The 21,507-nt window shown below is 36.9% G+C and overlaps 1 protein-coding gene across 1 annotated transcript in view; it reads left to right on the forward strand.

The window, feature by feature from the left end:
* The window catches only part of OTOGL (otogelin like), a 169,025-nt gene that overhangs the window by 99,747 nt on the left and 47,771 nt on the right, over positions 1–21,507 (forward strand). The window contains exons 30-37 of the mRNA XM_068560704.1: positions 2,383–2,499; positions 3,683–3,839; positions 4,512–4,538; positions 9,988–10,155; positions 11,907–12,185; positions 14,167–14,284; positions 18,312–18,391; positions 18,700–18,768. Of these exons, the coding sequence (XP_068416805.1) occupies positions 2,383–2,499; positions 3,683–3,839; positions 4,512–4,538; positions 9,988–10,155; positions 11,907–12,185; positions 14,167–14,284; positions 18,312–18,391; positions 18,700–18,768 (1,015 nt within the window). The remainder of the gene's footprint in view (positions 1–2,382; positions 2,500–3,682; positions 3,840–4,511; positions 4,539–9,987; positions 10,156–11,906; positions 12,186–14,166; positions 14,285–18,311; positions 18,392–18,699; positions 18,769–21,507) is intronic.

The raw sequence follows: 21,507 nt of genomic DNA on the forward strand, positions 1-21,507 counted from the left end.
CTTGTCTAATATTATATATCCAGAAAGCAGCAGGAGTGACTTTCAAATTCACATCTTCTAATCACATGCTTTTCCTTTCACTGCAAAATTCTCTTTCAGTGTATTTGTATTTCTAATGATGTATCTTTTGTCAACTCAAGGTAATGAATAAATGAAGGCAGAATTTCTTAACATTTGTTCTCCAGACATGGCTGGATGTGGGATGGGGAGGGATAGGGAATGGATTTGTGGCCAACTTACCTTTGGGAGCAGTCAGAATAAATTAAGTCAGGCATATTTCTTTTTTGAAGGATTTCTTGAGGCATTATATTCCTCTAAGGGAGGGATGTGTTTGAAGGGATTCCCGAACTTACTGACACAGAACTTACGTTTTTGTGTATTAGTTATCAAGGAAATAGTTTTCTATGGGACACAATCTGAGAAATGCTGAACTAACTCAGAAAACAGTCAAACTGGACATTTGTTATACTCTTTTCTTCTACTTTTTTTTTAACCTATTTTTTTTCTAACTGAAAGTAGTGTCTGCAACTATAATTTCCTGGTTGGTTAGTATTTGGTTAGTTGCCTTACTATTTTGCCTAATTTACTAACATATCTAAATCTTTTTATAAAAATAAAAGGGGATTGGGGTTAAACATTCATCCAATTTAGTAAAATTTAAGCATTATATTTCATTGTGGTCTACATTGGAAAGTATAAAGATTTTATTTTTTAAAATATAAAATGAATTAAGGAATACCTAATTTATAATAATACTTAAATATTTGGACTCATCAAAGAATTTTAGACTCATTAATACCTAATGGACAAAGCTGAAAATAAAAAAAAATTCATTCAGTAAGTTCTATTTAGCACTTAATGTTTTCCAGGATATATGAACACATAATATTATTAAAACATAGCCACTGCCCTTAGGAATTTAGAGTCTAGTTTAGCAGACGAGGTAGAAAAACTTAACAATGGAAATATGAGACAGGTGCTTGGATAGAGGTGTATACAACATGGAGTTCATGATGGTCAAAGGAAGGTTCCCCAAGAAGGTGCCATTGAGCTGACTCCTACAAGACTCATAAGAGCTATACAAGTGAAGATGATGGGAAAGAGTGCAGCAGCAAAGGAGGGAGCATCCCTTTAGAACGTGTCAGGAAGACTGGAGTGAGTATGGTGCCTAACAGGAATTTTAAGAAGTTCAATATGGCTGTGGTGGAAGGTTTGAAGTAGGGAATGGCTGGAATGCAAAATATAAAGCTGCAAGATATGTGTGCTAGGATCTGGACTCGAAGGCCCTAAATTAGTTAGGCTCTTATAATCCAGCTAAGAAATGTTAAATCAGTGAAGATTTAGAAAACTATCTAAATCTGAGAGACATCTGAAACATCAGCCTCTGTTGAAAGGAGTGCATAAGGAAAGATGAATTTGGAGAATTCATGAATGTCTCCGATCTTCCTGGCTTATTGCGTAGACACTGGTGCTCTTCCAGGAGACAGGGCACAGAGGAAAGTGGGTGGTAGGGGACGGTGGGGACAGGACAATGGTGTAAGATAAGTACATTTTAGAATGTGTTGAGAGAGAAGTGACAGATATTTATGTGGAAATGTCCCAATTTTTGAGATCTCAGAAAAGAGATATGGGCTGGAAATATGGATTTGGTAGTTACTATTATATTCAGGTTGCTGAAGGCATGAGAAGTGTATAGAATGAAAAAAATAGAGATTTGAAGGTCAAGTCTTGCACAGAAGGGAGGCGGAAGGAGGATGAGGAGTAGCAGCAAATGAACTAGGGGGAAACCCAGCAGAAAATGGTGCCACCGGAAACACATGAGAGACATGTGAGAAGGGTGAAGTATGAAACAGAGTCAAAGACAACGAAAGGGCAAGTGAGATAAAGACTGAAAAGTTGCCTTTTTTTTTTAGTATCGAGGAGATCAATGATGGCCTTCTCCAGGCCAGTTTCAGGGAGGTGGATTAGAAGAGGCAGAGACCGAATTGTTTAGTATATGGGAGGTGAGCCTGTAGACACTTGAGTGTATGCAACTCCTCAGAGGATGGCTTGTGACAGAAATGAAGGACGTGAAAGTTAAAGGAAAGAGAATAATTTGCTTAGGCGATTTTTTTAGTCATGTAATGCTGCACTTGACAGTTTAAAAATGATTTACCTTCACTCTCTAATATTTTCATGATTTTAATAGTAAATTTAGTTGCTTTCAAAAATACTATATACTATTAACACTGAGTTGGCTGAGCACAGGTGCTTTAGGTAAAGTCTGTCTAAAAGAATGAGAATATATTAGATATGATTGTGGTGGATGAAGTCAGATTAGGTTACTCTGGTTTCAGCTTCAGAAATCACCCCTTAAAAACTTTCTTTTCTCTTGTTCCACAGTGTGAAACCCCAAGTGAATCATTTAAACCCTGTGAGGCACATCAAAACAAATTTCCTTATGCCAAGAAAGAATGCTCCATTTTGTACAGTGATGTCTTTGCTCCTTGTCGCAATGTGGTAAATGAACGCTTTACTAAACTTCCCAATTTAAACAAGTGCTGCTGTATCTATAATGTTGAGATGAACAGGACAAATAATTTAGCTACCCATTGGCTTTTCAGGTATACTACCTAACCCTTGTTAGGAAGACAAATCTGGTAGTTTGTTTTTCTGTGGCACTGACACATTTAGTTGATATACATTCTTCCTCACTCCATCCTATTTAACAGCATATATAATGCTTGTTAATGATCTGTTTCAGTTTATGAAACATTTTTATGTCCATCACCAAAGCCATAAATGACTGATCAAAGCCATAAATGCTTATCTTTCTTCAGAGAACACTACCAAATGGGCATTCTTCTCCTTAACCCAAAGTATAGTTTAAAAGTATTATTAGTGACATATTTAAAATGGTTTTAGAAGCACATCCCAAGATGGAATGTAATTTATTTAGAAATTTAACTTTTTAAATGTCTTTCCAACATAATAATTTTAGGTTCCAATAGAAGTTTTAAAAATAGTTTAAGATATTATTAAAAACTAAGCAAAAGTACATTTGGAAGTAGAACATTGTTTTAATGCCATGTGAATATGCCAGTAAAGAAACAATGAGGGCTTCCCTGGTGGTGCAGTGGTTGAGAATCTGCCTGCCAATGCAGGGGAAACGGGTTCGAGCCCTGGTCTGGGAAGATCCCACATGCCGCGGAGCAACTGGGCCCGTGAGCCACAACTACTGAGCCTGCGCGTCTGGAGCCTGTGCTCCGCAACAAGAGAGGCCGTGATAGTGAGAGGCCCGCGCACCGCGATGAAGAGTGGCCCCCGCTTGCCGCAGCTAGAGAAAGCCCTCGCACAGAAACGAAGACCCAACACGGCCATAAATAAATAAATAAACCCAAAAGTTTAAAAAAAAAAAGAAACAATGAGCTTCTACAGATATTAATCTGTTGTATTGCAGATGTTGAAGTTATATTTGTTAGTCCCGTTACCTGTGTTGCTAGTTCTTTGATCTTACATTTGCCTAATAAATTCCTTTGGATGAATAGAAGTTTGAGATATTGAGAACTCTCTAGGTGGCAGTGTTAAGCTGATAATAGCAAAATTTGAAAATCTACCAGTTAGTTTTCTTTTAGAAGGTTGAATTTTAATCAGCTGTAGTTAGTACTTTTTGTAATTAATTTATCTTTCACTTCATTTTCAGATTGATGTTACTTCTTTTGCCAAAAATTGTCATGAAGACACGTGTAACTGTAACCTTGGTGGGGATTGTGAATGTTTATGCACAAGTGTAGCAGCGTATGCGTACAAGTGTTGTCAGGAAGGGGTTTCTGTTCACTGGAGATCATCTGCTATTTGTTGTGAGTACCCTCTCAGGGCATCATCATTAGGTGGGAACATTAGGAAGAGATTCATATTGTCTTATCTTAGAAGCGGTACCGTGGACTCATGGAAATAGAATTTCTTTAAGATGAGTAAATTTTATATTCTTTTGACAATGCAGATAAATTGTAGTATAGCTAAAGGATTTATAAAAGAAACTTTGAAGTAAGTTTTTCTGTTCTGTGTTAGACTGTTGTGACTGTAACATTTGAACTACAAATTATTTACATACCATCTTCGGAGATACTGTTTATGCCTATTTCTCTTATGGCTATGAAATTCCACTGTTCTAATGATAAGAAACATAGTTTTAAAAACATCATTTTGAATTTGTGTTCAGATTTGACTCTAAACTTTTCATTTACTTGTGTAGATAGTAAGTCATCTGATGAACAGCTTATGATTTTAACACTTTCAGTGGACATTTATAAATTGGCAGATATACTTGCCTACCTATAAAATAATCTTAGGAAATTTAATGAATTATTACAGAGCACTCTTAAAGAATCCTCTTTGCTCAGAGAAAACTCCCAAATAATGATGTCATTCTGAGTTCTTTCACTTTGTCATTGATAAACCATATCTTGCATATATTCAGATAAGTGGTGAGATCCTTATTTAGTTTAACATTTCTTCTTTTTTCCTTTTAGCATTCGATTGTGAATATTACAATGAAGGTATGTGACATTTAAAGAATATCACTATAGTAGTCTATTAAATATATCTTCAGATTCAAAGTTCTTGAACAAGTTTGCTGGGAACAAGGTATGAAGAGTTCATAATTTGGCATACAGTTAACCCTTGAACAAGGAGGGGGCTAGGGGCGCCAACTCTCTGCGCAATTGAGAATCCATGTATGGCTGTGTAGAGAGGAAAAGATGATTTTCAGGAGAAGAGGATACAGTCTGAAGGTAGGAAGTTGGGAACGTATACATTTAGGGAATGGCAAGTGGGCCAGGAAGGATTAGAGACGTAAGAAGGAAAGTGAGGTAGAGCTGAGTCCCCTGGGCTGAGTCACAGGACAGTTTCCAGGACTTTCTGAATGGAGATTTAGTGGTCTTCTAATAACGCACTACCTTTGCTGGGAACCAAAAGCTATAGTGTGGTTGTCATTAACTGCAGCTGAAGTCAGATCTGGATTAGAGTCCAGTCTCTGTCATGTATAAACATTGTGAACCTGGTTAAGTCATTTAAGTTTAATTTTTTTGTTTATTTATTTCTATGTTTGTTGTGAGCTTAAATGAGACACTGTATGTCACCTATACTTCTGGAACAAAATAAACCCTTATTAAATGGTGCTGTTGTTATGATAACTAAAAAAAAAAAAAAAAAAAAGGAAAATCCATGTATGGTTTATAGTCACCCTGCATATCTGCAATTCTGCATCCTCAGATTCAACCAACCATGGATTGTGTAGTACTGTAGTATTTACTCTTGAAACAAATCTGCATATAAGTGAACTTGCACAGTTCAAACCCATGTTGTTCAAGTGCCAACTGTATGACTCAATGAAAGCCATTGCCTTCTAAAATGTATCTAAATTTCTAAGTATTTGTGTTAGAATTTATTCCCTGTAAAATAAAAGTGTTGTAACTAAGTTCTCAGCACCTAGGAGGCTCTCAGTACTTTTTGAATAATATGAATGAATGAATGAGTAAAGCTAGCTAATTTTTTAGGTAAAAAGGATGAAAGATATATACCAAATGCATACCTTTTATCATTATGAATAAATATGGACATTATTCAAACTTTTATTATGTTGTGGAAATCAAAGAAACAAACTATAATATAGGAATTTATTTAGCCATCATTTTAGGCAAAATAATTATTTATATCTTATCAGAATGAGAACTTATTGATTTAGTAATAATGAAAATCTCCTAGTCTCCTAAGCATTCAGATTTGCAATGGGAAGTCTAAGAGGAGGTGCTGCCTAAAACTAAGGCATAGATTTAAGAGACAGAGAATTATATCCTCATTGAAAATGCCAGACATTAGCGGAATTGAAGCCTGCTTTTTGTCAAACCTATTTAATGAGGAAGGCATAGCCACTTAAACCTAATTCAGACAAATAAGATGATCCAGGGAGGTGTCCATTTTGACAGTAACTGGACAAAAACCCGTGATGAGCAGGTTAGAGTAATAGTTATAGGAAAGCTGATCCATTAAAGAAAAAACCAACCAACCAATGCAAAGTATTTTCCATGACTTATTGAGCCACGAAGAAATCTGTCAGCTGTAAAAGTACAAAGAAAGCCAGAAAATTTTAGTAAAATAGAGATGATGAATTAAAAAGAAAGTGGACATTTTAGTCTTTGGTTGTTTCTGTTATATCTTTGGAAGTTTGACAAGGAAAAAAATCCCACATTAAAAAAACTCTGTGTTTGTTAAAGAAAATCTAAACCAAATGTATTTCCCACACCCCACCCACTCCACATCAATCCTTTGGATTCCATGCTTAAGATGAGACTGATTGCCTAATATTAAGTACCTAATAATAAAAATGGCTTTTGTTGTGTTAACTATACCTATATCATATAATTTAAGCTTCAAAATATGCCTGAAAGGCATAACATTATTATTATCATTATTAACACAAAGGAGGAAATTGAGGCATAGGTGAATTAAATAACTTGGTCAAAGTTGTTTAGCCAAAATGTGGTAAATGGATTTATAAACAATCTAAGTTCAGAACCCACGAGCTTGATCTCCATGCTACACTGCCTAGTAGCACATCTTAGTCTAGGAATGATCACCACACATCGTTATCATATGCTCTACACAACGTACACAGACAGCAAGTTGAGAAAACGCTCCAATAACTTCCTCGCTTAAGAATTCCTGCTTCACGCAGTTCTGCTGTGAAAATCTCCATCTGTGCCTTTGTACTTTCTGGCGTTCCTTCTGCAGGCCCTTGGAAACAGAAGCAGAATTTTCTATGAATATTGAATTTCTACCTCTTGCTGCTTGGTACATTTTGCTTTTTGTCAATAAGTCTGCTGCACTTCTACTGATGGTTTGTTTCCCTAATGTGTTACAAGATTCTTCAAACCAGTTCTTCTAGTTTCATTTGTAATACTGTATTGGTAGTATTCAGAGGGTGAACACGGGGCATTCGGCCTTCATGAGACCCACGAGAGACAGAGATCCTGTTTCCTGTGATCAAAGTAATAGGGAACAGAGTCAACCTGCCAAGGAGAGGAAGAGTTGTGAAAGTAACGTGATCAAGGTAGATAACTGAAGGGGAATAAAGAATTGTGGAAGTTGTTGATAGTAATAAAAAGAAAAGCGTTTTAAGTGAGTATTCTTAATTTGTTTCATCTCAAATAATTTCACAACTATTGTAAACTTACCTAGTCTTCTTTGGACATTCATAGCTGGCATTTTTCTCTGGACTCTATGTTATTAAAATACTTAAATTATTCAAAGCAAATGCAGAGATAAATGATTGTGATTCTGTAGGAGGAAAAAAATTTTTAAAGTAGGAAAATTCAGAGGTTACTACTGAGATAAGTTCAATAATCCTTCACACAATGACTGTCTCTAGTATCTTCATTTTTATGGCATTTGATAAAAATATAAAGGTTCTATTGCTGTAGGGAGTAAGACTTCAAGATCCTGCTAAAAATTGTTGTGCAAGTTTTAAGTTCAGAGTGATTTTATTAGATCAGATATTCTTAATACTGTGCTTAAGTAATCACTACAGGAAATGATTGCTTTTAGTAGACAGTGAAATTATAATTCTCCATGAAGAAAATTAATGATAAAGTCAGTGACTGTTGTCCCTCAATTGCTAGTGAAAATGCAGGAAAACAATTCAGACACAAGATATCCATCAACTGGGAATCAATTCAGGAGCTTTTGATTTTTATACAAATGGATTTCTCAGATGACAGTTGTCTCTTCAGGTTGCTGTAGGAAGATACTTGTGCAGTAGGGGAGAGAATATTTTGTTTAGTGGTCTATCTCCTTTCTCCTGTTCTTCTCTTGGACATCTGTGAGGGTGCTTGAAGCCCACAAGCTGTAGTTGTATATGTTGTCTTCATTTTGAATTGAATCTCATAATTTACATGTTTATATACCTATTTGTACATTATTTACATATTCACACAAATCTAAATTGGTGTATGTTTTCATCTTGGAAGTTTATGTTGCTCTTGTCTTCCCTAGAAAATGAGCTAGTAGGTGGTGGAGACTAATGATATAGTTTTCTTGGACGTTGTAGACTTTGGCTCATAGAGAAACTGTGCAGGGTATATATTTGTAACAGTGGTGGGGAGACCATTGCTGCCAGGCTTATAGCGAAATTCCTCACTGCATCTGCTCAGTTCCATCTTGGTGTGGGGGGCAGAGGTTTTCAAAGCTCCATGTGCGCTCAAGGTGTCTGAGTCCCTCCTAAAGCTCCTTCCCCATGGCTTAGAAGTGTCCCTAGCTGCTCAGTGGTGAAGTGTCTCAGCTGATGAGTCAGTGGATGGGACAGCACTTGAAGATAATTCGTCCTATAATCCCTACCTTCTCCTGTTCCTCATGATGGAAATTTTGGTTCTTGCTCTCCTTCCTGTTTGGGAGACTTTGTAACGCTCTAATCCAATTATCTTCTCCCCTTCTCTTAGGCTTGGTCTTCATCCTGAAAGGGAAAAAACCCAGGTTGTGGATTTCTTTGAATTTTTTTCCATCCATCTTAAGAGTAGGCTGGGAAAGGAAAACTGTCCTTGAGATAAAAATTGGAGAAAAGAGGAAAAGTGAAATTCACTGAGAGTAACCAGATTGTTCTTTTCTGAAACCACCTATTGCACCTATATTAGCATTTTACATAACCTACAACGTAAATATCTACATATACCTGTAAAAGTACACAGCTAATAATTATGTAATTTAGATAATTCAGAAGAAACCTCAAAGTTTTATAGTACCTCACTTATTTTAAAACATTAAACGTCATAGAGGTTGTGTTGAAGGTCAACTGACATTATTACCATAAAACTTAACGCATCAATTTATTCTTAATATCAGTGAATTTTAAAATTAATTTATATAGTTTTCTTTATAAGGTGAAGTTTGTAGGAATACTGCTTTGACTGAGTTTCAGGTTTGGTTCTACACTAAGTAGTTTTTTTACTATAGTATATATTTTTCACTTTATATGAAACCATTGAAGTGTATGGAAATGATAGAGTAAGTAAAATGACACTTGACTTCTCTGTTCAGCATCATCTTATTTTCTTCTTTATTGACGTACCTCACTGATGAAATTCAGTAATCCCCAAAATAGTAAAATATTGTATATCATGTCTGTGAATTCTGTGTTAATGTAATGCAACCTATTAAGGAGAGATGATTTTTAGAAGACTATCAAAATACCTTACCATTGATAGAACTAAGCTTAAGTTTGTTGAGAGTAGATTAGAGTCTTGGAATATTAGAGTGAAAGGTTACCTAGACAAACATCTTCAAATAGGTGAGAAAATTTGAGGTCTAGAAAGCTTAAGTCAACCTTTTTTTTTTTTTTTTTTTAATAGGGAACATTTTCTTTTTTCTTTTTTTTTTAAGTTTTATTTTATTTATTTTATTTATGGCTGTGTTGGGTCTTCGTTTCTGTGCAAGGGCTTTCTCTAGTTGTGGCAGGCGGGGGCCACTCTTCATCGCGGTGTGCGGGCCTCTCACTATCGCGGCCTCTCTTGTTGCGGAGCACAGGCTCCAGACGTGCAGGCTCAGTAATTGTGGCTCATGGGCCCAGTTGCTCTGCGGCATGTGGGATCTTCCCAGACCAGGGCTCGAACCCGTGTCCCCTGCATTGGCAGGCAGATTCTCAACCACTGCGCCACCAGGGAAGCCCTTAAGTCAACCTTTTATCCATCACCGCTAGGTATACATGTACATATACATATACACATACACAGTCATGTATATATATATTCTAAACTGCATATTCTAAATATGTATATATTCCAAATCAATATAATATATTCTTTTTGAAAAGAGTTGTTATTATGTTACTGATGAATGTTTAAATGCTCAGTAATTTTCGGAGTATTTTTTGGTATTAGAATTTATTCCATTGAAATGACAGCTTGAAATGTAAAAATCCTATGCCAACTTATAATTCTCTCATTTGCATTTAACTAGGGCTTGGAGAAGGACCATATATGCTGGCAAGTTATGGGCAGACTGGCCTTATTCTGGGGGCCAATATGACCAGTAGAAACATTTTCTCTCTGCCAAGAAGTAGTATTCATGGCGATTTATTTTTTAATTTTATGATCACTCCAGGTCTTTTCAAAGAGAAGGCATCATGTAAGTATAATTTCCAACTGAAAATAAGAATTTAGTTTTCCACTGACCTTTTTTCATTTATTCATGCAGTAAATATTAATTGGGGAATCTAATATGTTTATGACATTTTTCTAGGTGCTCTAAAGGATTTGAAATAAAATAAGACACTGGTATACGAACTAGCTCTCTCTTTTGTATATAAAATCATTTCTTTGTTTATCTATTGGCATATATAGATGCAATTAGAATGCAATTGTTTGGTTGAGTTTTTGGTTCCAAATAAAGCACAGCTTCAGTTTTCATAGCATTAATCACAGAACTTAATTTGAAATTTTTGAAAAATAGTCTGCTGATAATTAACATGTGAAAGATTTTAATGCCAGATTAAAGTAAAAGAAAAAAAGTTGCGATTTAATATCAAGGAAGTTAAATTAAGACCATAAATCAAAGTCTAGATAGTCACTGAGATGATCTGTTTTTCTTACGTGGCCTTGTCTGTCGTGGTACCTGGCACCACATTTACTGGTTTGCCCCTGTAGATCTATACTGGTCGCATCCATTTGGCACCTGTTCTGCCTGGTGGTTGGTGACCCCTTCTGATCCATGATGTTCAGGCTACATTGTTACTATTCTTACCCTGCTTAGACCCATGCATGGTGTGTTCTATAAACTTAGGAAATATTTATTGAATGAATGAATCCGACTTAAGTTTCACTTATTCAGAGAAATCTCCTGATTTTCCAGTTAAAATAAATTGCTCCATTCTTGTAAAAAGAGCTCCTTTAATTCTTTTTAATCTGTGAAAACACCTATCACAGTCTAAAGTTCTAATTTATATATTAGTTATATATTTTTTCTCTTATAAAAATATCTTTTATTTTTCTTTGCATTTTCCAGTGCTCAGCAGAGGGGTTTGTAAGTTTTAGGACACAATAAATGCCTTTGGAATCGTTTATTGGATTTGAGAGAGCTCTTCATTGTATGATTTACAAAAATTAATTTTTTTAATAGAAAAATCCTAGTACATTTAAGTTAAGGAATTGAGACCTAAAGAAATTAAGGTTTAAGAAATTAAATCTAAAATCTCAATGAAGAAACTTATGCCATGGGTTTTATAAATATAAGGGAAACTTTTAAAGCGCATAACAAAAAAGCATGACACTTCTCAAATGCTTTGTAGTTGTTCATTAGCTTTCTCATCATCTCTTGGGAAATAGACAATAATGTTGAGCAAATAGTCTTTTCTTAATGCAGTAAAATCACTTGCAAGAACATTTGCTCATTAAGAATCCAGTGATATTGAAATGCAGCACCATGTTTAAATTGCTCTGCTTCTCTGTTCTCTTTTTCTTTTCTATCATCCAATTTAGCCATTTGTAGATTTTGTACATTTGAAAATGTTAAAGCTTGCAAGTACAAATGTGTGTCCAATTAACTGTTCAACTATTTGTATGGGATTGTACATTCTGGGGTCCTAAGTTGATACTTCTTTTTTTCCCCCAAAGACATGATCAATTATTTAAAAAAATGGAGCTTATCAAAGACTGAATACTTTTGGAGCTGTCACTTTATGCATTGCATTAAAATACTATTTTTTCCTTTAGAGATCTTATAATTCATTTCTGAAATCTTTGAGATTGGCATGAACTATGTATGACAATTGTGCAGTTCTGTTTTTGTCAGCTTTATAAATGAATTTTATAATGCCAGTGCTGATGATCTGCCTTCTCCAGAGAACCCAGGGAGTTGTCAAACACTGCTCTGTTTTACAGCATTGGCACTTGTTTCCTTGGAATCTGCCGAAAGGCCAAACTACTTTCTCTATGTCCATGATGATGACACTCTTAGTCTGAAACTGTGGGAGGTGAATTCCGCCTTTCATCGGAGAGCCACATTTTTTCACCATCAGGGCCTCTGGATTCCTGGTTACAGTGCTTTTGAGTTATACAGCAAGAAAGGCTTCTTCATCATATTGACAGATTCTAGTGCCAAAGCATCAAAATATGATGATTCTGAAGAATTTAAACATTTAAGTAGCTTCAGCATAGAAGGTATGTTTCCTGAGATCTTCAAATACAGATTAAGTAGATAACTTAAATAATGACAGAATATTTGTTAGGTTTTAATTTAAAAATCATTTTTAATGTGTATAATTAGTTGCATGACCTTTTATGACCTTAGTAAGTTTCTTAACCTGTCTCTCAGTTTACACATCTGTAAAATGGGAGAAATAATAATACCTACTTCATAGGGTTATAGTATTACATAAGTTAATGTGGTAAATTGTTTAGAATAGCCTTAAATGATGTTATTTTTATGATTGCCTCAATGATTACTTTCAGTGCTGCCTGGGCTTTGGAAATAGAACTTACCCATGTCTCCTTGTTGTCTAGTTTTGTATCTACCTTTTCCTTCATTAGAAGGCAACTTCTCATATAGTTTGATTCTTAATGATAAAGACAATGTGTTTAACTCTGTTCTTTGAATACTACGGAGTCTGGTTCCACTGACCTCTAGAAGATTTTTCTGGTTCAGCAGAATCCTGGTCTTATTTCTAGAGACCCTTGCTGTTCTATAGCTATTGAATTTTCTAAATTTCAGAGAGGAATCCTCACTGCCTTACCCAGTGTTTAAAAGTCATGCTTTATTTTCAAAATCTAAGAGCTTGATATCTGCCTTGGGTCTCCCAAACAAATTTTCATTCTAACAAACTCTTCTAAGTCAGTCTAAGAGAGCTAATCATTTGCCTTTTTTTGTTGTGGATACATTTCTATAAATCTCTTTGGAACATTCAAACTGAGCTTCAAATTTTTGCCTATTGAATGGGGTTCTTGGACTCATGAGAAAAAGAGTCACTGACATGGCTATACAACATTCTATAGAGTGAGCGTGATATTTTTACTTGAATTTACTTCAAAGTTGAATTTTGCAAGCCTTTATTTCCTCTCCAATACACAAATCTTCTCCATTAGAACCAGACCCAGTGGCCTTACCTGAGCTTTGGACAACTGCAGCCAATGGCATCATCAAAATCTCAGAAACTCATCTTTGTGGGCTTCCCAAACCTAGGATACACTAGGGGTTTATTCTAGTCTTGGAACCAACCCTCTCTCATGCCCCATGATCCTAGTAACCCAGGTCTAATGAGTATTTTAATATTTAGATGCATAGATGCCTCCCAGAAAGACTTATTTTCCTTCTCATACCTTGGAATTGAATTCTGTATCTGAAGTCCAAGAAACATAACCTGCTTCCTGAACTTTCTCCCTTATGGAGCTCTCTCCTTCAGAGATAGTTTTGGACTGCTGCAGAAGGACTGGTCTATGATGTGGGAAGGGGAAAATATTAGCAGAGTATGCAGGAGAAAAATCTTCAGTCAAGGAAGGTTTTTATAGCTACAAGCATGTATTATTAAAACCTGTTCATTCATTTTTGTCATTAGATAATACTTACCATGTACAAGGCAATGAGCTAAATTCTGTGAGAAGAACAAAGATGGAGTGTTTTCCTTACGTCTGATGTCAGGCAATAAATATGTCTTTGGTCTTGCCATTTTTCCAGTTGTTTGAATTTGGCAAGTCACTTGGCTCCTCTTAGCCTCAAATTCTTCATTTATAAAATGGAGGTAATACCCACGCAACAGGATTGTTGCAAGGATAAAATAAAATTATGGACAAAAAATTATTTTGCAAAAAGTAAAATTCCAAACAAGTGTATGCTATTATCATGGTACATAGATCAATGAACACCCACTAACCATAAAGAAAGGAAGAAGATTTAGAATTTTCCTTGGCCTCCTGCACCTCTTGCTTTTTTAAATGTTTGGAAGGTAAACTAACATTTTGATATTCGACCCGAGCATGAAATGCTTTGAACAGCAAGCAATTACAGTGCTTTTAATTCCCTATAGCCCTGTCTTTTCCACAGCATTATAATCAAAGAAAGATCAAACCCTAAAGGTTTACTATCATAAATCATTATTTTTCAAGCTGTCCATTTTTTGTACACAATCTAAATTTCATTTTTCCCCAGAAATCCAGGCAGCAGTGCCTTACAGGAGGATGTGTGAATGGAGATATGAACCCTGTGCCACTCCCTGTTTTAAAACGTGTAGTGACCCTGCAGCTCTAGCATGTAAATTTCTTCCACCGTAAGTCATGTTTAACCATTCATGAACAGATTCTAGCATTAGCAGATTCTGCTCTCAGTGATTTTTTTTTTAGATTAAAAAAATTCTTAACAATAATTTGTTCTAGATACTCATTCACGAATTTATTTTGTTTTATTCAAGGAGTAGTTATTAAGGGTCTGCTATATGCCAGCAATTCTTCTAGCTGTTAGGGATACAGTATTGAACAAAGTATTTACCTTTCCGCAGCTTAAACATTTTGTTGCATTGAGGCAGAGAATAAAAAATAAAAATGTAAATATATAATGCAATATATTGTTAGATGGACTTATGTATTATGGAGAAAAATAAAGGAAGGTAAGGGAAACAGGGAGCATAAGGCAGGTGTGTGTGTGTTTGCTCATTAATGTAGGGTGGTCAGGGAAGAATAGGCTGACAAGGTGACATCTAGTAAGAGATGTGAAGGAAGTGAGGCAACTAGCCATGTGGATATCTGGGGAAAGAGCCTTTCAATCTGAGAAACGTGTAAAGGTCCTGAGATGGGAATGTGTTTGGTGTGCTTGAGGATGAGCAAGGAGGCCAGTTAATTGGAGCAAAGTGAACAAAATTGAGAGGTAGGAGAAGAGAGCAGAGAATCATAGTGGTGGGTGAATCATATAGGGCCTTGTAGCCTGTTGTGAGGACTTTTTTTCTCTGAGTAACGTCCTGGTGTATTTTGGGCAGAGGAGTGACAGGATCTTTTAAAATGTTTACCCTGGCTATTGCATTGACTTTTGGTGAGGGGAAGAACAAGGGCAGAAATGGGCAGTAATACACAAGACATGAAGGGGATTTGACTAGGTTGGTAGCCCTGGAGGTTATGTGGGAAGTGAACAGATTCTGGATATATTTTGAACTTAGGGCCATAAGGGATGCTGATAGAGTCAATGTCAGTTATGAGAGAAAGAGGAGTTAAGGACTCCAGTTCAGGTCTCAGCATTTTGTAGGTTTCAGAATCATATGAAATCGCAATTTTTTGTGGTCAAAACTGGTCAAATATCAACAAACTCGAATGATTCAATTTAACGGAAGGGCTGAGTTGCCATTTACTAAGATAAGGAATATGTTAGGAGGAGCAGTTTGGAGGAAAAGCCAGGAATTTGGTTTTGAAGATTTTAAATTTCAAACTGAAAATTGTTCGTTGGATTTGGTGATCTGGAGAATAGGAAGAGGCAAAATGGAGATAAGCAATGTAACAGCTTTTTTTTTTTTTTGTAAGGAGTTTTGTTGTAAAGGAGAACAGAGAAATGCAACAGTAGTAGGAGGGAATATTTTTAAAAGAATCATTTTCTATTAGTCATTTATGAGCTTCTGCTCTACAACAAACACTGGCACTAGAAAAGGTTCTGGCATATGAGTAAATGAGATGTAGCCCTTATTTCAAGGAGCTCACAGTCTTTAGGAAGAAGACAGGAACAATAGCAGATAATTGACAATACAGGGGAAAGAGGGCTAGAGGAATAACCACCACTACAACTAGCACATTGAAGTATTTACAGCATGACACACACTGTGCTAAGTGCTGTACAACTGGTAATCTCATTATTCCCATTTTCAGAAGAGAAAACAAACCGAGGCACAGAGAAGTTAAGCAACTTGCCTCAGACCACACAGTTTGCAGGCAGTAGAGCCAGAGTTTGAACAACTACATCCTGTTGGGTAACAGGTGCTATGGGAACAGAGAGAAGGAAATGATATTTCTGTTTATTTTCTTAAAAAAAACAACCAGTTCTTTCTGAAAAGAAGTCTTCACCATTCACTTGGACCCCTCACATTCACAAACCTATTTCCTGTCTCTTCTGGGAGCCATCGGGAGGAGGGGAAATAACAGGGGCCCCATAGGAAGGAGAGCACGTGGGGGAGGAAGGAAGAAGGAGAGAGGGGCAAGGCCAGCCCTGGCACTGGGGAGGAAACGGAGCTATATTCTGAAGTGGCATTTGGCTAGTTTATTTCTTGTGGCATACCCAGTCTCCAGGGTGGTTGAACCCAGATCCTCAGTGCTTCCATTGTTTGGTCTGTAGCTCCCCCGAAGTTTCCTTTTTGGTATAGTTAGAACGCAGAGAAGAGACTCAGCATGAAACTTCACCCCTGCCAAGCTGTTTCTCATCTCTGTCTTGACCACTATTTCCTTTCTACTTCTTCCGGTTTCCTGGGCTGAGGCACCTCATTATGGCTCCTCCTGGTACTTGAGGTCCTGAGGGGAGACTCAAGTACTGAGCTGGCGTGTCAACATAGCCCTGCACCCCTCCTCCAAGTCCCCAGCAGAACCACCCTGCTTGTTCTAGATGATTTCAGTTTCTGGCACATAGCAAGTGTTGAAAATAAAAATATCTAGTGGAAATGAGAACTTTTATGAGAAAAGATGCCAACTAGCATACCACAGAGCCCATATGTAAGTAGAGCTATCCCTATTACATAATATACCTATTATAAGAACTGTTCTACATCTGAGGCATATTTATCAGTCAGACGTTGACTAGATTACCAGTTGTATGACAAAATAAAGAGGACCCTGCTGTGTGCAACCATGACGACATTTTAAAGGAACAAGTTACTGGGTTTTGGAAGATGATTTTAAAACGATAGCTGTGGTTTTGACTTGCATAAAGCAACTGCAGGATAATTGAGTTGCATAAAAAATGATGTTTATTTAATGTGAGGATAACCAGCTGGCCCTAGTATTTTCAGTAATCTAGTAACTTTTTCTTTTTTGCTTGACAGAGTTTAGAGTAGGATAGGAATATCATATACTGGTTAAAATTTTATTATTTAAGTTCACTTTATGAAATAAATAATTGGTCTTATAAGCTGAGCTATTAATGTTTTTAAAAAAAAATATGTGAAGGAAGTATCCAAGAGATGGCCAAAGGGGCTTCTGTTAAAAGAGAAATTAGCTTTTCTTGGTTTTGGATTTCCTTCCATGAACGAGTGCCCTCTGGTGGCAACACATGCCCTTAGTGTCAAGTTAGTTCATTTCCACACTGAATTGGAAAGGGGCTGTATGTTTGGTCCAAATTTTTTACTTTGTAGGTAAGGCAATTGGAAATGTTTTAAAATATTAAAATTAGTATCATAGCCTGCCGGTGTATTTGAGAGGCAGATAAGCAAGCCTTTTTAAAACTATATGTACAGTAATTCTCTCTAGTATGTATGAATCTAATAATTGGTTGTACATGAAGGATATATTTCTTTTGAATCAGAATAAACTGGACTCTGAGCCCCAACTGAACGAGAAGGAAGACTTTATCTCAGTCATTATCTTGGCTTCATTCCCTTAGAGGATAAGCATTCAGGATGGTCCTGCCTGTTTTTGGCCCCCGATTCCCAAGCCCATGCTTCTTGAAATGTGGGCCTCCTGATTTCATGTGCCCACACACAAGACCAGACGTTTTGGGGCTTGAAATTCAGTCTCCTTAGGCTCATATACAACCACCTCCTCCCAGAGCACAGCCACTATTTTGGGCACAGGCCCTGAGGCTCTTGAGAACTGCAGCCTCTGCCACCCCCTTCCCTGTTCTCAGAGAAGAGCATGTCCCACCTCCATCTCTGCCACCCAGAGATTCCTAGTTACTTTTTGATGACTTCAGGGCTTAATAATCAGCAGGAGAGCCCCTGAACATCCTGTTTTTGTTCTACCAACATCCTTATGGATATTCAAAGAGTGTGTCTCTCTGCTTATATGTGGGGGAGTATAGGAAAGTAACAGTATGATGAACATAGAGTAAAATCACAATTACAGAACATGGCCTTAGTGTGTCCCAAACATAAGTGTATGTTTTGAATATTCTGTGTTCAGATTCTGCCTCAGTCATGAATATTTCTTATCATCCACTAGCTTGTGATTTCATACAATGAGGTATGATGGAATAATAGCAAGCAGAGCACTGCTTAGTGCTTGACAAGGAGAACAGAAGAATTTTAGGAAAACTGTATCTTAGTTTCCTATATTAAATGTAATATATTTTTATATTAAAATTTTTTTCTTACTTTAATTTTTTTTCATTTAAAGGGTTGAAGGATGCTTGCCCTACTGCCCTAAAAATATGATCCTTGATGAAGTCACTCTCAAGTGTGTTTACCCAGAAGACTGTAAGTGTGAACCTTACTTCACTTATTCTGAAAAGTAAAATACTTGAATATTTTTTATATGATGGCAAGTGACTATGAACAGAAGTTTTAGACAGACAATAAACCTTCATGACATTCTTATTCATTGTCCTTTTCAAAGTTTTTGGATTCTGAATTACTTTCTAAACCATGTAAGTCTTTGCTCTCACATTCCTCCTGCATCCTCTCTCCCAAAATATTTTCCTTAAAGCTAAACATCCTTATATGAACTATGTGGGCTTCACTTTAAGCAAAACAGATTAAAGAAGAGTATCTTTGCTTCTTTGTAGGCATACCTCTGATTCCCACAGAACCAGCATTAATTTCTCCAGGTAAGCCATCTCTACCCATGTTTACAGGTATCGTTACAACTTTAGACACTAAACTTAGCATCATGTAATTTAAATCTTGGCACTCCTAAACAGCTGCTGGTGTTAGTACTATCCCATCCACGAGAGAACCCAGCAGTCACTTTGGTCTCACTAAGTAGCTATTCACTGGATCAACAAGCCACATTTTCAGAATGGCTTCCACCTTTGGTCCACCTCTGTCCCATTTCAGTTAGTATAGATAATAAGAACTTCCCTCACGTCTTTGCCTAGAATTTAGCTTTTACTAAATCCTGATTAAATTTTCACAGTGACTAAGTTGACGCTGAAGAGACTTTAAGGCAAATGAAGTCATCCTTTAAGCACTTTTATTCTCATTCCTGTGTTCTCTCCCAGCCTCTGGAGGAGGCATTCTGGGCTCAAACCCTCACTTCGCTCCCTCCCTGTGAAACTTGCCTCAGGAAAGGATTGAATAAATCCACTCACAGTGAGGCTTGACAAACCTAATGTATTATATCTCCTGGGGTTATAATTTAGAAAAATTCAGATACTTATTCTTTAAATATGTTTGACAAGCTTTCATTGAGTGTCAACGCTGCCAGGTACTGTCCTGACACTGGGGGTGGGGAGGGGGGAGGAAGGGAGAATGGTGAACAAATCACAGCCCCAACCCTAAAACAGCGAATAGTCCATAGGCTGTCGTGATATTACAGTAGGAGTAAGTACAAGCGGTAAGCAGGAGGGGTCTTATACTTATTTTGGACGTGTGGTCTCAGTTGGGTAACAGAAGGTCAGAGGTGGATAGCTAGGAGAAGGAGGAAGTGTGTGCACATGCAAAGGCCTGCAGCCGAGAGGGAACCTGTCACACAGAGGGGCTCCAAGCAGGTCATCGCACCTTGAGAGTGTGGTGTGGGGGAATTGTGCCAAGAGATGGTGTGGAAGAGATGTTTAGAGGCCAGATCACAAACGGCCCATGACAGGAAATTGTTGGGTTTGTGTTTTTTTCTGAAGGCCATGGCGAATCACTGGAGGATTTTAGTAAGTCCTGTGACATCTTCCAAATAATAGTCTCACTACAATCATCGCTTATTACTACTATTCTTTTTTTCTTTTTTTTTTTTTTTTTTTAAGAAAGTCACGTTCTTTTTTATTTATTTATTTATGGCTGTGTTGGGTCTTCATTTCTGTGCGAGGGCCTTCTCTAGTTGCGGCAAGCGGGGGCCACTCTTCATCGCGGTGCGCGGGCCTCTCACTATCGCGGCCTCTCTTGTTGCGGAGCACAGGCTCCAGACGCGCAGGCTCAGTAATTGTGGCTCACGGGCCCAGTTGCCCCGTGGTATGTGGGATCTTCCCAGACCAGGGCTTGAACCCGTGTCCCCTGCATTGGCAGGCAGACTCTCAACCACTGCGCCACCAGGGAAGCCCTCTTTTTCTTTTTAATTATGATATTTATTTTTTATTTTTATTTTTATTTTTTTCACACACACACACTGTATTTTATTTTTACAAGAGATAAATAAACTGACACCAAGCATTGTAAATGGATGACCACGACAAAAGCAACATAGTTGCAATTACCAAACACGAAACACACTCATACTATGTCATAATATTGACATTCAGTCCAGTAATCCTCCACTGTAACAGCTCCTTTACTTTGCAGTGAAAATTGATTTGTATAGTTTTTGCCTCTGAGTCCTTGTGGGATTTTTTTTTTTTTTATTCAAACAGAAAGTCACAAAGATTATAATCATCCTCATCAGTTCATTCAGTGCCATGTAATTAATTTTTTTTATCTTGATCTTTTGTCAGCACTTTTATGAATTCATCAGTTTTCCATTAGAGTTCTGAAAATGCTTACTCATTCAGTTCAGCAGTACAGTCAGTTACCAGAAACCTGTACTTGTCAGAGTCTTTTCCATGAATTCCTTGAAGATGAAACCCTTTTATAGGAACATTTTTGCAAAAGCATCAGAGTACACCCAGAACTGTCTGTAAATGACAAAAGACTTAAAAATGACCACGGTTAAAGATTTGATGAAAGTTCATAATAATGCAATTGACAAGGAAATTTAGTTATTTCTGAGGTATACATTTTAAAGTAATAACTAGAGTTATGACTTATAACATTATACCAGAACATATAAGATTTTTAGAAATTTCATGTAATATCTGAAACATTTATATTAACATATTTCCATACAAATAACCCAAAGAAAGTTTAGTATTAGTTGTTTTTATTGTTTGTTTGTTTGTTTATACTGCAGGTTCTTATTAGTCATCAATTTTATACACATCAGTGTATACATGTCAATCCCAATCGCCCAATTCAGCACACCACCATCCCCACCCCACCGTGGTTTTCCCCCCTTGGTGTCCACATGTTTGTTCTCTACATCTGTGTCTCAACTTCTGCCCTGCAAACCGGTTCATCTGTACCATTATTCTACGTTCCACATACATGTGTTAATATACGATATTTGTTTCGCTCTTTCTGACTTACTTCACTCTGTATGACAGTCTCTAGATCCATCCACGTCTCAACAAATGACTCAATTTCATGCCTTTTTATGGCTGAGTAATATTCCATTGTATATATGTACCACAACTTCTTTATCCATTCATCTGTCGATGGGCATTTAGGTTGCTTCCATGACCTGGCTATTGTAAATAGTGCTGCAATGAACATTGGGGTGCATGTGTCTTTTTGAATTATGGTTTTCTCTGGCTATATGCCCAGTAGTGGGATTGCTGGGTCATATGGTAATT

Source organism: Eschrichtius robustus, chromosome 13 (genome assembly GCF_028021215.1).
Source record: "Eschrichtius robustus isolate mEscRob2 chromosome 13, mEscRob2.pri, whole genome shotgun sequence".
In the NCBI taxonomy this organism is placed as follows: domain Eukaryota; kingdom Metazoa; phylum Chordata; class Mammalia; order Artiodactyla; family Eschrichtiidae; genus Eschrichtius; species Eschrichtius robustus.